We start from the raw sequence: 16,826 nt of genomic DNA, 5'->3' as shown, positions 1-16,826 counted from the left end.
GTTGAGGTTGAAAAGAGTAGGTGATAGACAGCATCCTTGTCTTACTCCTTTTCCTAGTCCGATCCAGTTTGTACTTTCTCCCCCCACTTTAATTGAAACTTTTTGATTAAGATATAATGAGTTTACACATCTTCTGGTTTTGCAGTCCACTCTCTTTTCCCTCATTATAGTTGCCAGCTTGTCCCAAACCACATTGTCAAATGCCTTTTCTAGATCGATGAAGCACATATACAGGGTGTTACAAAAAGGTACGGCCAAACTTTCAGGAAACATTCCTCACACACAAATAAAGAAAAGACGTTATGTGGACATGTGTCCGGAAACGCTTAATTTCCATGTTAGAGCTCATTTTAGTTTCGTCAGTACATACTATACTTCCTCCATTCACCGCCAGTTGGCCCAATTGAAGGACGCAATTGTGCAATCACGTCATCAACACAGATTTTCTGTGAACGTTTGGGCAGGCATTGTTGGTGATGTCTTGATTGGGCCCCATGTTCTTCCACCTACGCTCAATGGATCATGTTATCATGATTTCATACGGGATACTCTACCTGTGCTGCTAGAACATGTGCCTTTAGAAGTACAACACATGTGGTTCATGCACAATGGAGCTCCTGCACATTTAAGTCGAAGAGTCGAAGTGTTCGTACGCTTCTCAAAAACAGATTCGATGACCGATGGATTGGTAGAGGCGGACCAATTCCATAGCCTCCACGCTCTCCTGACCTCAACCCTCTTGACTTTCATTTATGGGGGCATTTGAATGCTCTTGTCTACGCAACCCCGGTACCAAACGTAGAGACTCTCCGTGCTCGTATTGTGGACAGCTGTGATACAATATACCATTCCCAGGGCTGCATCAGCGCATCAGGGATTCCATGCGATGGAGGGTGGATGCATGTATCCTCGCTAACGGAGGACATTTTGAGCATTTCCTGTAACAAAGTGTTTGAAGTCACGCTGGTACGTTCTGTTGCTGTGTGTTTCCATTCCATGATTAATGTGATTTGAAGAGAAGTAATAAAATGAGCTCTAACATGGAAAGTAAGTGTTTCCGGACACATGTCCACATAACATATTTTCTTTCTTTGTGTGTGAGGAATGTTTCCTGAAAGTTTGGCCGTACCTTTTTGTAACATCCTGTATAGGTCTCTTCCTTTTTCAATAAACCTTTCTCCCAAGATTTGTAGGAGTCCTATTGCATCTCTGGTGCCTGTATTCTGTCTAAAGCCAAACTGCTCCTTGCCAAGATTCTCCTCCATTACTTTTTTAAGTCTTTTATTAATTATTCTCAACATCACTTTGGCTGCATGTGAAATGAGGCTGATTGTTCTGTGCTCGCTGCATTTCTTGGTTCCTCGTTTTTTCAGTAATGGAATCATTACTGTTGTCAGAAAGTCCTCAGGCCATTCACCACTGTCATATGTTTTATTACATAATCTTAATATTCCTATTATTACACCTTGGTACAAGCATTTTAATATTTCTCCCGGTATCGTATCTGTACCTACCGCTTTGCCATTTTTCATTGCAGCTATGGCAGACTTTACTTCTTCCATTATGATGGTTGGTCCTTTCTCGCCATCGCTTACACTGTTGTGTGATTCAAGTTCCAGAGTTTCTGGTTTGCTATTTGTGTCATATAGCTCTTTTAGATATTCTTCCCATCTCTGGAGGACATTACCACGATCTTTGTACACTACCTCTTCGTCTTTATTCAAAATTTCCATAGTAGCACTTCCTCCTCTGTTTTGTTCCCATGTCATAGTCTTTACTATGTTGTATAAGTCGTACCTTCCCTTCCTGTCCAGTTCTTCAATTTCATCACATCCCTCTTTTAGCCATTTTTTCCTAGCCTGTTCTGTTTCTCTTTGCAGTTCATTATTTAACCTTTGGTATATCTTTCTTGCATCTTCAGTGCTCTTGTTTTTCAATTTTCTTCTCTCCTCCATCTTGGAAATAATTTCTTGTGTGACCCATGTTTTTTTTTACCTTTTCCATTTTACATATCCTATTTTGCTGTCCGGCTTTAATGATTCCTTCTTTCCGCATATTCCAGTACTCGTTGGCATTATCAGGTGGCTCTTTGTCTCGTAATGAGTTTAGAAACTCCCGAGACAGCATTTCTGTAATTTGTTCTTTGTTGGATCTTATCTTCTCTAGATCCCACTTCTTCACCATGGTCGCCTTCTTAAGTTTTTTTCATTCTTATTTCTATTTCTGCCATAAGTAAGTAGTGGTCACTATTAATATCTGCACCTGGTAATGTGTGCACCTTCTTGATTCCATTCCTGTATCTTTTTTCTACCAGTATAAAATCGATTTGGTTTCTGTATTTATCCCCTGGTGATTTCCAAGTGTAGAGCCTCCTCTTGTGGTTCTTGAACCACGTATTTGCCACTATCAGCTGCCTTTCCCTGCAGAAGTCAATTAGCCATTCACCTCTATATTTCTCTTTCCAAGACCATGACTGCCTACCATGTTGCCCTCTTTCCCTTTTCCCACAATGGCGTTCCAGTCTCCCATTACTATTTTGCAGCATTTTTTATTTTCGTCCATTATTCTCTCTATTACATTGTACATTTCCTCTACAATTTGGAAACAGGTGGGAACTCTCCCTGAAATATACCCTACGTTCCCGTAACTTTCCTGGCCTTGACCTTCGTTACTCATTGTCCTTACCCATCTAGCCCCTTCCCTGTCCCTATTCCAGCACCAGACAGCCCTCTGTTCCACCAATGCACCCAATTTTTTTACTTCTCTCCTTTTCCGCTATCCCCCCCTCCCCATCTAATCTCCCACCTGCATAGATGCCCTATCCTCTCTCCAACTCATCCCTGCATGCTCCCACTAGTAGCAATTCACCACCCCCCACCCCTATCCTGCTATCCCTCTGAAACCCTGCTCCAGTCTCCTCCTCATCTCCACCAGACTGCTTCTCCAATCACGCATTGCTGCTCATAGTCTGGCTTCAGCTGCCAGAGATTGTGGTCATGTGTGTGGGAGTTGTGTCTGCATGTGTGTGTGTGTGTTGTCTTTTTTTTTTTTTTTTTTTTTTGCTCAAAGCTAATTTTGTGACAATCTTTTTGTTGTGGCTATCTGTGACTCAGTATCTCCACTGTATGGTGAGTAGCAACTACCCTTTTCTTAATACTTAATTAACTTATTCTTGCACAAAACTTTCTTATGAAATACAAATGTCATCTTGTTACTTCGTGAATAGATAAATAAATAATTCTTTGGGTTTTCTATTCCTAGAGCAAGCTACATATCACTGACCATGAAAAAAGCATGATTCTTTCAAATTAATACCATAAGATCTTAAAGTTTGTTCACTGCTTTCTTTATAGTGATACTAAATGCTAATGTAACTGGAAATTGCAGTCTTTTGAACTGAAATGTTAGTTCAATAGATACAAGCAGAGTCCTCAAAATGAATGCTGTTTTTTGTTTATCTTTTCCTAACATTATTTTTTCTTCTATTATATTGTTTGATAACTGTTTATAACCATTTCTTATTTTGAATTTTTAAATTAATGTCATCATCTACTTCATTTCTTTCCACTAAAATGGCTCTATCAGCCAACCAACTTGAACAATTCTGAACTATGTTTGGCAAAACTTCATCAATTAATTCATTTGGGCTGCTGACAATGTTACAAAAACCATTCAAAGGTTCAATTTAGTCAGTTACACAATCAGCTGGGTGAGGGCTTTCAGTAATTTGTAAGAGTCTTTTGACAAAATGTTTCGCTTCTTCATCAATGAAAATTTGAACTCTCATATTTGTTGTTAACTGTACCTTCCTCAGTCAAGACCAAATGAACGATTTCTTCAAAGATACACTGATTTTATTTGCTGAAGATGATTTTGTAATAACTGGAAGTGTTTGCCAAAAATATCCAGAATATCTAAGTAACACACCTCCCATTAATTCTGGATTACCTAGGAGATCTAGAACATTCTTGAATATTCTGAAATATTCTATAAAATTTTGGAACATTTTTCAACATTCTCAAACATTCTATAGGAAGATTTTGGTCAGTTTCAGTCACTTCGCCAAGCTGCCTCCTTATCTTCAAATAATTCCCACACCATGATGCCATGAATACCTCTGTGCCTCTCCAAGTGGAAGACTGCGACCTCTTCCCAGGATGCCACCACACTCGCTGATGATGCTCATCTGAGATAGTGCAGCACAGTGATTCATGGATAAATACAATGCAATGCCATTCATTGGCAGTCCATGCCTTCTGATCACTGCGCCAATCCAAACACAGCCATTTGTGTTGTGGTGTTAATGGAAGCCGTGCATGCGACGGTAATTCTTTAATCCGCCTGTCGCTAGTGTCTTGCCAATGGCGTGGAATGGCAATGTTGCATGGAGCCCACTACTAGGTCTCGGATGGCAAGTGCATATGCGAAGAGGTTACAATGTGATTGGTGCACGAAACAGCAGCCCTCTCTTGTAGTGGTCAGACATGGCCAACCAGAACCTTGACCATAAATATGGCTGTCCTCGTGCTCCCATGCAGTCCAATCAGAGCTGATTCCATAAGTAAAGTGCACAATTATGGAGAAAGAAATTAATATTGAAATCTACTTTAACAGTGATGGCAGTACACTATCACCTATAATATAAGCAGCAAATCAATGAAAAGTGACATTTCAAATGATCCCTATATCAAAAGTAAATGTAAATGTCATTAAGTGATGTAATGGGATTGTAATGAAAAACGAAATCCTTATTTCACTGGAATAATGTGGGATCTGGATGAATAAATCTAAATTAAAAAGTATTATCTTTGAAAACACTCAATTCTTTTGGGAATTCATTGTTTGCACAATCAGAAACAGCACAGTCATTGATAATAAAATGTAGAGGTAAGTTTTTAGAATATTAAAGACAGTTTCAAGGATTCGCAAGTTTATGTCATTGATTTCAATAGGAAGTTTACAATAGTTGCTGATCCTTATCTATACTCACAAGGTATAATGCATTTATTTGATAAATGATAAATGTGATGTGTTATGTTGCAGACAGGCACAATTAAAAGACACTTATACACAAGCTTTCAACCATAGACTTCATCAGAAAACAAATGAGAAACACACACAATTCATTTACACAAGCAAGCACACTTCACAGACACATAACCACCACATAACTGTTTGGCAGTCATGTCTGGGTGAGGTGTGCTTGCTTGTGTGAATGAATGGTGTATGTTTCTCTTTCTTTTTTCTGATGAAGGCTGTGGCCAAAAGCTTATGTGTAAGAGTCTTTTAATTGTGCCTGTCTACAACTTAATGTGTCTTCTTTATGGGAAGTACCAGTCTACCTTTTCCTACATTGTTGACATTACAACTCGGAGTCCCCATTGTTTGCTTTTGACATATGATAAAGAGATACTGATGGCAGCAAAGGCCTATTAAAGGTTGAAATATCTGGAGAAAATACCTTTTGAGTATACATAAGTATCAGCAACTATTGAAAACCATTGCATAACATTTGGGAACCCTTAAAACTGTCTTTAATAACCTAAAAATTCACCTCTACATTTTATCATCCAAGGTTTTGACAACCAAATCCCAAAAGAATGGGGTGTTTTTAAAGGTAACACTTTTAACAGATTTATGCTTCCAGATCCCATATAATTCCATTGAAATAAGGATTTCGTTTTTTACTACAGTCATAGAGATACCCACTTGAAAGCGTCATGCCCCTCCCATTTTCCACGGATATCACATAAATGGTCAGGTGTGTAAAATTGTTGTGCCATGGGGTACAAGTGAAATCCCACACTGTGTTGCTCTATGGTGAACAAAAAGAGAACTAGTTACAAGATGTTACAAAACAGTTACATTCATGTAGAGTTATACAGATTTTTTATGTTGTATATTATCTAGATAACCTTTTACAATACATGGGAAGAGGGAAGTGACTCACGTGGTGCAAAATATTTTCAATAATGGAATAGTGCATTAAATACAAGGTGTACAACATTGCTTCCACCGTTTTTTCCCAAACATTTGAGGCTTTAATGAAACAAACTGGTTACACATGAATCATTCAAAATACATTCTATCGCTGGCCACTACTTTCTCCCATCTTTCAGGCAGTGTACAAATCCCATGTCGAAAAAATTGTTCATCTTTTGAAGTGATCCACGAATCGATTCAATTTGTGACTTCTTCATGAGATCAGAAGTGTTGGTCAGCCAGGCCGTGCACCATTGATCTAAATAGGTGATAGTCAGAGGGAGTAATGTCTGGAGAATACGGTGGGTGGCGTAGGACTTCTCATTTTAATGTTTCCAAGTACGTTTCGACCTCTTCTGCAACGTGGGGTCGAGCGGTGTCGTGCAGCAAAATAACTTTATCATGCCTCTCACTATATTGCGGCCGTTTGTCTTTTAATGCTCTGCTCAAATGCATTATTTGCATTCATTAATGAGCACCTGTGATTGTTTCAATTGGTTTTAATACCTCTAAGTACATGACGCCGAGCTGGTCCCACCAAATGCAGAGCATGATCTAAGAATATTCAGTTTGGCCATCGACATGGAAGCACGGCCGAGATATCCCCATGATCTTTTGCATTTAGGCATATTGTAATGAACCCATTTTTTGTCCCCAGTCACAATGCAATGCAGAAATCCCTTCTGTTTTTGCCTCTGAAGCAACTGATCACAAACACACAAATGCCGCTCAACGTCTCTTGGTTTCAGCTCACAGGGGACCGAAGTTCCTTCTTTCTGAATCACACCCACAGCCTTGAAATGGCTTGCTGTGTCACTCCCACTAATCATGCCAATTCTTATTGAGTTTGACGTGAGTCTTCACTAAGCAACATCTCCAATTGTGCATTTTTGAAAACATTCTCTCTTCCACCACTATGCCAGTCTACTAAGTTAAAATCACCATTCTTGAAGCGTTGAAACCACTCACGACACATCCTTTCACTAATAGCATCCTTACCATATGTACTAGAGAGCATTCAATGAGACTCAACCGCTGTTTTCTTCATATTGAAACAAAACAGTAACACCTCCAGCAAATGACGAGAATTATGCACGTAAACTGACATTTTCAATCAAGAATAACTTAATGATGCAGACACAAACTGACTAATGTTTGAATGAGGTTATGTTGACCCAGGTCCAAGCTAACTGCCTGACATCTGCAATATGTTTCTTTCAACCGCTACTTACTGTTGCCGCCACCTATCAGCAAATGGCGGAAGCAAAGTTGAACACCTTCAAGTGTTCTCTCCTATTTTGTTTCACTGCTGTAAGCCACAAAAGGCATGATGTTCATGTAGCATTACATACATGTTTTGTTGTAGCTCTAAACAGCAATTTTATAATAAATCAATTGTTAACAATCAATAGTAAAGCATTATATGGCCAACATAAATCAAATTCTTCTTAATTCACAATATTCTGGAAGCAAAGGGATACAAGTGCATACAGACTTTTATCAATTGTGATATAAAACTAATAATCTATATTAACCTGTTATTCCAGCATGCAAACAAAAAATGGTAGAAAGTATTTTTATGTCTAATATACACATAATAATTTAAATTCCATTTTGCAATCTCAAGATAATTGTGAAATCTTGTGAACTTTAACTTCAGTTTTCTCAAAAATTGAAAAGTGTACTTATATTACTTTGCTTCTGATCCCTCAAACGTAATATGGAGTTGGAGAAGTTGTCCAGGACTTACTAATGAACAGAATACTATGAGCACCATGATGGTTATGGAATTTGAAAATATTTTGTATTATTACTCTGATGACAGTACAGTACATTCTCCTCTGGGGTTGGCTGAAAAACTGATGGTGCAGAGAAACTCTTATAGGTTAACAACTGTCTACAATTTGAGATACCTTCCATGGAAGAAACTGAAAACCAAGATAAAGGTACTCAAATTACCCATAATATATCAATAAACCTATGACATCTTTCCTACTCACCTTAATCAACTTTACACTTACCAACTACTACTTCATATTTGAGGGGCAGACATACAAACAGATCAGGGGCATGGCCATGGGAACCAGGATGGCTCCTTCCTATGCCAACCTTTCCATGAGTCACTTGGAGTGGGCTTTCCTGGTATCCGTAAGTCTTCAGCCCCTGGTTTGGTTTAGATACACTGATTACATATTTACCTTCTGGACTCACAGTGAGGCTGACCTGCTAAAATTCATGGAATCTCGGAACACCCTCTCCCAATGAAATTACATTAAACCTACCAAAAAACAACAGTACTTACATTTTGACAGTTGCCATCCTGTCCATGTCAAATGTTCCCTCCCATTGAGACTTGGCATCTGAGGCAAACGTATTTGTTCAGTTGCAGACTCTTTACAGCAATACACCACCATTCTCACCTCAGCCTTCACTACATGTAATTACCCCACCAGCCAACTTAAAAAGCAGATTTCCCAGGCCATCAAAAAACTTCGGAGGACACCATTGGTGACTCAATATTATCCTGCTCCGGAATGTGTTAATCAGCTACTTCAACAAGGCCATGACTTCCTAAAATCATGCTCTGAAATAAGAGCTATTCTGTCTGAAATTTTGCCCACCACACTTAGAATGTCTTTCCATTGCCCTTTCAATCTCTGCAATATTCTAGACAGACCCCATACTTTTTCTGCACCCATCTCCCTACCCAAGGGCTCCTACCCCTGTGATCGTCCCCACAGCAAGACTTGCCCTATGCACTCTCCTACCAGACCTGTAACTGGAAAAACATATACTATCAAAGGGAGAGCAACCTGCAAAATGACACGTCATATACCAGCTGTTATGCAAACACTGTTCGACATTCTACATCGGCATGATTACCACCAAATTATCAATTAGGATGAATGGGCATAGGCAGAGGGTGTATACTGGCAACTCGCAATATCCTGTTGCAGAGCATGCTCTACAACATGACAATTGTGACCTCAGTGCCCGTTTCACCACATCCACTATCTTTATTCTTCCCCCAGATACCAGTTTCTCAGAACTCTGCAGGTGGGAAATAGCATTACAACATGTCTATGGTGCTCGCCACCCACCTGGCCTTAATTTACATTAGCATCTTCCATATCAGCATTTCTTCACTGTAACTACTCTTTGCTTCACTCTGTTTTAGTTTTCTACATCTTTCATTGTCTTACCCGTCTATTTTTCACTGCCCTCCTCCCACCTCTGTTACGTACAATACACTTAGTGTTTCACTCTTATTAACTCATGCATGATGTTTAAGCAGTAATGTCTGTCTCCATATTACCCTGTCTTCCGCCTTTAGGCTCTCAGGTTTTCAAATCTTGTCCGATGCAGTCCCCAACAATCAGTCTTTCCTTCTCATCCCGTACGGTAAGTTTCCCCTGACCCGTAGATCTGGTGAGTTTCTCAAAATCTACAATTTTCCTAAACCTCTCCAGTCCTTTTCCTTCATGCCTCTTCCTTCCCCTTCAATCCTTTTGTCTGAGGAAGGAGCCACTAACTCCGAAAGCTTCCAAGTTACAATCGACTTTTATGTGTGTGTGTGCGTGTGTGTGTGTGTGTGTGTTCTGCTGCCGCGTGTTGAGTAAATTTTTTATCCAACCAATTAAATAATTTTGTCAATAATTGATTGCTTTCATTGTTGTTATGCATCAAAAGATATTTTGGGGCAAAAGGAGAAGTTAATGATGCCAAGGACCTGTCCACAAAATAGCATTTTTTTCTGCTTCTGAAAAAAAAAAAAAGAAGAGAGAGACGTATGACCTTTCTGTTATATGGAACTTTATATTGGTGGAGTAAAGGGATTGAATCATATGTAGGTTGCAAAAAGGTAGCTTGTGGAGAAGATAAGGAAGGAATAGAAGCACTTGCACTGTAAATATTATGGGTAACAAGACCTAACACTCCAGTGCTTTCCTGCAGAAGAATGTTAGTTAGTTTCATCTTCCAAGGAACATTTGCTCAATTAACCATAATGCTGTGGAATGGGTCTTTTACATTTGAATAATAAACAAGGACTCCAAAATGCGTACCTTAAGAGCTATGAACACTTCTTCATCTTCAGTACTGTGAAACAAATCTCTTCTACTTCAAGCTCTCCATTCTCCATATTTTGAAAGGACGTAGTGTGGGGAAAAAAAAGAAAAAAAATGTCTGCTAACCAGGGGCTCAAAAGAGCTACAAGCACTTTTTCTGTGGAAGAGTTGTGTTTAAGAGTAGCGAAGATCAACAAGTGGTCATTGCTCTTAAGGTATGCACTTTAGAACTCATTTTATTGGATTTTTTTCTTATTTTGATCCTTAATACCACCAATCAAAATATGGAAAGTAAAGAGTCTGCAGTAGAAGAGATTTGTTTCAAAGCATCAAAGATGATAAACTGCTCATAGCTCTTATGATATGCATTTTAAAGCCCACATTTATTAGACTTTTTTTGCTTCAAATGACCATTCCTGTCATATGTCAGAGTATTGATTATTCCTCCTGGGAATGTATATTTTCTATGAGGAACCTAACTGGTATATGATCTGGAGCAGAAGACTTGTCTCTATTAAGTGAGTTTCTTTGCTTCACCAAGGATTCTAAGTTAGTTGTGTTGGCAGCAGTTCTTGATCTCAATTCTGGAATATTTACTTTGTCTTCTTCACTGAAGGAATTTCAGAAAAACCATGTTCGTAATTCTGCTTTAGTAACATTATTATCAGTAACATTAGCATTGCTATCACATAGTGATTGTACTGACTGTGTGTTGATGCTGGTGTATTTTACATGTGAACAGAATCCCTTATGAATTTTCTGCCAGATTTCAAGACAGAATTTCATTGTGGAAACTATTAAAAGCATCTTGTACTGAAGTCAGTGCTAAATTTTGAGCTGTTAAGTGGAGAACACATCTGACTCATCGATCATCCATGAAGCTCAGAAATGTAACTTCTCTTGAACAGGAAGTAGCTGGTTCAGTCCACTCTATTTAATCGGCAATATAAGAATACATAAGACCTAAGTCAGTTTAAATTATACAGAAGGCATGGCCACGAAATGCGCCATTTGGCAGGTACTGACAATTACATACTGAATATTACTGACTGTACAAGAAATTACTTACACCAGTTTTTCATAGATTTCCATTAGTTGTTTCCATTCAGCTCTCTTTGCTCGTATTGTGTCCAGACCTCGGAGGAGGATTTCTGTGCCACCATCCTGCAAATCAGTTTCACGGGGTCGTGCTTGTTCCCAACGTAACCTAAACTTCTCCATTTCTTCCAAAATCTCTGAAGTGCGTGTCTCCAAACTTTGTTTTACATTTTCCACCTGTCAAAAAAGACAATGATAAAAAATTCACAAATGTATGATAAATTCCAGTTATGCATCAAAGTAAAGATTTTTCCTATTGAAGCACTGTTGAGTTCTGATTTTGCTTTTCAAGATATTCAACTAATCCACTGTAAATATCAAAAGAAATATATATACTGATCTATGAAAAGTCAGTCATGAATGTGTGAGTTGTGTTTGCTTGTGTTTGTGTTTGTGTGTGTGTGTGTGTGTGTGTGTGTGTGTGTGTCATCTCCGCTATATGGTGACCAGCAACTTTCCTTTTCATAATATTGTTATATTCCATCCTGGATTTTCCGTTGTTTGATATCTACTGAACTGATGCTCAGTGCCTATGCCATCTACGACAGAAGAACATCTATACTCCAGTAACACTAAAATTTCAAACACAGAAAAATAGAAGTTCTACCATTAACAACTCTTAAGATACTGCTGGCTGTGTTTCGCTCAAAACATGAGGAACTAGTAAAGAAGACAACAGAGTTGTTAAATATTTAACACAACTTCATGAATGCCTGCCAAATTTAAAGTGCTGTGTTGATAAGTCAACCACCTAATAGCTACATTTTCATCTATAAAACCACCATGTGTTACAGATTCTGGATAAGGAAACACATTTCAAATATGTACAGAATTTTAATAAGTAATTAATTAAATAATTATGTGAATGACACTTCTAATATTATTCTAATATAAAACTTAGCTTGTATATTCAGATAAATTAATTAATAAAACGTTCAGTTCAAATTCGGCACTTCCTTTTATAAAGCTTCTAAATAATCAAGATGCTGCTGCTTAGCAAGTGTTGTTCCTGTTGTACACTTCCTACAATCCACTCAATTTCAGATCTGCTTGCTGATCTTTCTGCCCCTGTGCATGGTTGTAAAGTGTTTGTTTTATGATACATTTCAAGTGTGAATGATGGCAAATTTTTCTCCTTCTTTCAAGTCTCCTCTGTCAATTTATTGAAGGTAGCTTACTTTTTGTGATATATTTGTATACTTGTCCTTACAGTATTGGCAACTTATACTCCACTGAGGTAACAAGACGGGCAGTTCTGCTGTATGGTTGCTCATTCTCACATCTGTTTAGATGATGAGGATACTGAGTGTAGTTTACCCTCTCCTCTTCAAAGTTTAATTACATGCTCTTTCTGCGTGCATTTGTAATTACATTGATTGTTTTCGTCATACAATGGGTGACAGTACATATTTCCTTATTCTATGCATTGTTATCACATTGCTTTTAGATTGGATGTATTATTTCCTTCATTTTGTGACTTAGTCTTAATATGTTCTCTTAAGATGCATCCACACTTTTTTAATACTTCCAATGGTTCGTCAGTGACAGTTTAACCATCTGTTTGGGAAGGGTTTCATCATCATTTCCATCATTCTTTACTTAAGTTTTCAATGTTTTCCACTAGAAAATTCAGGCTTAAAATTTCCTTTCTAATATTACCCTTTCTGTAGTCTGCCTGTCACTTAATATAATAACTTTTTCCCTCATTTCCATTACAGCTTTCACTGGATATTAACTGGTAGAGTTTCAGTAAAACACCTTGTTCTCACCCTTGTTGTGTTGCTTTTGGTTTAAAATCTTTCACATCACTTGATGCTTTTTGTTTTTGATCTTCATCTTAATTTCAGTTTGACACTAGTCAAATTATGATCACTTCCTTCTATTTTCCACACAATTTAACCAATAACACTTTTTATGGAATGCTCCAACAGATTGTTTATATTCCAGTCACAGCAAGGCAGAAAGGCAGGCCAATACCTACCATTAAAAGCATTTAATAAAATGATCACAAAAGTTTAGCTGTTTTGGAATAATGGTTCCTCCTTCTGGGAGGCAAGAGGTTATGGAAGTGGAAGGAGGGGAGGCGGCAGGTTGTTAAACAGTCTTACCATCCGGCCACAGAGGAGCATTCCCCTCGTAAATCAGTACCACCCAGTACTGGAGCAACTGAATTACATTCTCCGCCAGGGTTTTGACTACCTTTCATCATGCTCTGAAACAATAAATGTCCTGCCAACTATCCTTCCCACAACTCCCACAGTGGTATTCTGCTGTCCACCGAACCTACATAACATACTTGTCCATCCCTAAACAAATCTGCTCTCAATCCCTTACCTCATGGCTCATATCCCTGTAATAGATCTAGATGCAAGACCTGTCCCATACATCCTCCCACCACTATTTACTCCAGTCCAATCACAAACATCACCTACCCTATGAAAGGCAGGGCTACCTGTGAAACCAGTCATGTGAACTACAAGCTAAGCTGCAACTGCTGTGCTGCATTCTACTTGGTCATGACAACCAATGAGCTGTCTGTCCACATGAAGGGCCACTGACAAACTGTGGCCAAGAAACAAGTTGGAGCACCCTGTTGCTGAGCATGTTGCCCATCACGACATCCTTCATTTCAATGACTGCTTCACAGCCTGTGCCATAAGGATCCTGCCCACCACCACCAGCTTTTCTGAATTGAGCAGGTGGGAATTTTCCCTGCAGTATACCCTATGTTCCCCTAACCCTCCTGGCCTCAACCTTTGTTAGCTGTGGTCCTCATCCAGTCCCTTCCCTGTTCCCTTTCCAGCACTACAAAACCCTCACTCCACGATCGCACTCAGTCTCTATACTTCTCTTCTTTCCAATACCCCCCCCCCCCCCCACCGCCACACCCACCTCTCCCCTGCCCACCATGTAACCTTCCAACTGTACATAGCTGCTCTCTACCCTCTCTCCACCTCGTCCCTGCGCATTCCCCAGTAGCACTACTTCACTGTCCCCCACCCCTATCATACTATCCCTCCCTACCCCGCCACAGCCTCTTCCTTACCCCCATCCAGTGGCCACTCCCATCATGCACTGGTGCTGGTGCTCACAGTGTGGCTTCAGTTGCCAGAGACTACAGTCACGTATGTGTGAGTTGCGTTTGTGTGTGTGTGTGTGTGTGTGTGTGTGTGTGTGTGTGTGTGTGTGTGTGTTTTGTCTATTTTTGATGACGGACTTGCCGGCCAAAAGCTTATCTGTGATCATCTTTTGTTGTCCTATCTGCGACTCAGCATCTCTGGCATATGGTGAGTACCAACTTTCCTTTTTATAATAAAATAATCATTATACTTTTTGTATCGCAGTTTGCACTACATGCATGTTCATTTCAGTTAGCTGCTTTATTTTATGTGCCTTTAATACCTCTCTGCATTTAAATTTACTTATGAATTTCAGATTTTTATGTGTCACAAAAAATAATGATATATGAGAATACCTGTTTTTCTATGAGGAATTGATGATTATCTAAAATGAATTGAAAATTTGCCCATTCAGAAGCAGTTTGATTCATTTCTTCTATCCTCTCTTTCGTCCATACAGCAAGAACTTTATTCTTCTTTTTTGACTCTTCATACAATTCTATCATCTGGAAAATAAAGCAATTATGTTACTATGTTAGCTTTACACACACACACACACAAACTTTCACTGCAAAATCCCTTATTAAAAGATGCAACAAAGTGCGTCCTTATTAAAAGATGTAATGTAATGTCTAAATGTTCAGAGCCTGCAACAGAAAGGATGTGGGAGCACTGGGCCCCACCAGCCTGCAACCACACCAGTCACCTTACCTAGTGCCACCAGTGGCATCAGGGGTCAGGAGAATCATGGGGTCAAGAGTTAAGGGCTGGGCTAACTGTGTAGTTACTTTTGTGAGGCCAGAAAAACCAGTGGGTACCTCTTAGTTTAATCCTTTCAGACCCTTTGACTACAAATGTGTGCATTATCTTTTAATGTGTCTTAGCTGCATCAGAAATATTTCTCCCCAGTGGACACCTAATATACACATTTGTGAATGTTCAATCTTTTCATCATGGGCTCCTAACTTCTGGGCATCACTATAAAAATATATCAACAAGTCAATGTAGGTGCACAGCAGCTTGTGACCACCACAATACATGGATGTGGTTGGATTGTTACAGTCCACTGTATAATTTAATATTATTGCTGTTATTTTGCATGATAGTTAGCAAATGACCAGTTAACTTATTACAACAGTGAATATTTTAAAATTAGTTATTTTGGTACATAAAAAGAAGGCAAATGCAAAAACTGTAATTTTGATAATGAGTATTTTTGTGTAAATCTTGTGTCAAAAATCATTAAAAAATCACCTAGAGCATTACAGCACAAAGAAAAAATTTCCTTCATACAGTAAAAATTCAGGTCTGAAAGAGTTAAAGGTTATTCTATGGATGAACAGCTACAACATGTGTGACGGCACAGTGTAATTTACTTCAGTGTTCCATCCCTTGTGTTGAATCCATTTTGTTTTACTTACCTAGCCATTGGACTAACAGTAGCAGGAGCCTAGGCAATGTAGGCAATCCAGGTGTCTCATGATTGGACAGAAGGCTAAGTCTGTAAAAATCAGTATGGGTGATGCAATGCAAAATCAGAAACACAAGATGTCACTGGTGAGGAAGCTATTGACCATTGGTTAATCAGGTGGTGCAGTTGATGGCAGACAAAATATCTTCAGTGGTAACTAGCAGAGGGAGACGAAGAATTACAGTTGTCGAACTCACAGAGTCTAGGGGTGGATACAGCTGTGGTGAACCTCCTTACTCCATTTTTCAGTAGATGATGTGAGCATGTGTTATCATTTATAGAGGACCTTGTGTTATCGAATGACATAGGGGGTTGGTCAGACAAACAGTTGTTGCAGACACAAAAATTGTGCTTGTCAGGAAGCAAAATCATTCGTAGATTGCATGGAGCCACTAAATAAGCAGAAACTTTTGAGCAACTCTAACAGGGATAAAGGAAGCAAAATAGCATGCAATTTGTCCATGCACAATTGAGTGGCATTTCTAAGAGGCCTAACATAGCCACGCAGGATTTTTGGATAGAATTAGGAACCTTAATGTACACACATATGGGTTAACATGTCATGGGGAGGTAAGTAAGGAGTTACTACAGGTAGCTGATCAAACAGCATTTGATCCTTTCCTGAGGGGCTTGGCACCAGAGATGTCTAGGAGGGTGTGCACTGGTGCACTTAGGGATCTCCATGGAGCAGTTAGGCTGCCATTACAATTTGAGGAGATTGATGTTTCGATGGCGGTAAGATCAGAAAATGTATTTCTGTGAAATATTAGATTTTTTAATTGTCAGCATACAGAGCATGTGTGAAGCAAATGATGCTAGCCAGGGAGTAATAGGAATGGAATGAATTACGACAAAAAGGGCAGTATGGATCAGCAGCAGTGGAAAAGAAATAAAGGCAAGGTTTGTCCCGGGGGTGAGGGGTGTAAATAAGCACCTACTGAACTTAAAAATGAACCAAAGACTAGAAAAAAGGGACTGCTAGTAAAAGTAAATGCAGTGAAAATGGACTTGTGGAATGTGCCATATTGGACTTAACAGCTGATAGAACATATAATGTATTGTTGGACACAGGGGCACATATGTTGGTGG

General features: G+C 39.1%; 1 protein-coding gene across 1 annotated transcript in view; it reads right to left on the bottom strand.

Moving 5' to 3' along the window:
• LOC126236667 (cytoplasmic dynein 2 heavy chain 1) overlaps positions 1-16,826 on the bottom strand; it is an 873,274-nt gene that overhangs the window by 597,488 nt on the left and 258,960 nt on the right. The window contains exons 18-19 of the mRNA XM_049946146.1: positions 14,623-14,772; positions 11,119-11,324 (exon numbers count right to left, since the gene is read on the bottom strand). Of these exons, the coding sequence (XP_049802103.1) occupies positions 11,119-11,324; positions 14,623-14,772 (356 nt within the window). The remainder of the gene's footprint in view (positions 1-11,118; positions 11,325-14,622; positions 14,773-16,826) is intronic.

This window comes from Schistocerca nitens, chromosome 2 (assembly GCF_023898315.1).
Source record: "Schistocerca nitens isolate TAMUIC-IGC-003100 chromosome 2, iqSchNite1.1, whole genome shotgun sequence".
Lineage (NCBI taxonomy): Eukaryota > Metazoa > Arthropoda > Insecta > Orthoptera > Acrididae > Schistocerca > Schistocerca nitens.
This window is presented reverse-complemented; position numbering and strand designations above follow the sequence as displayed.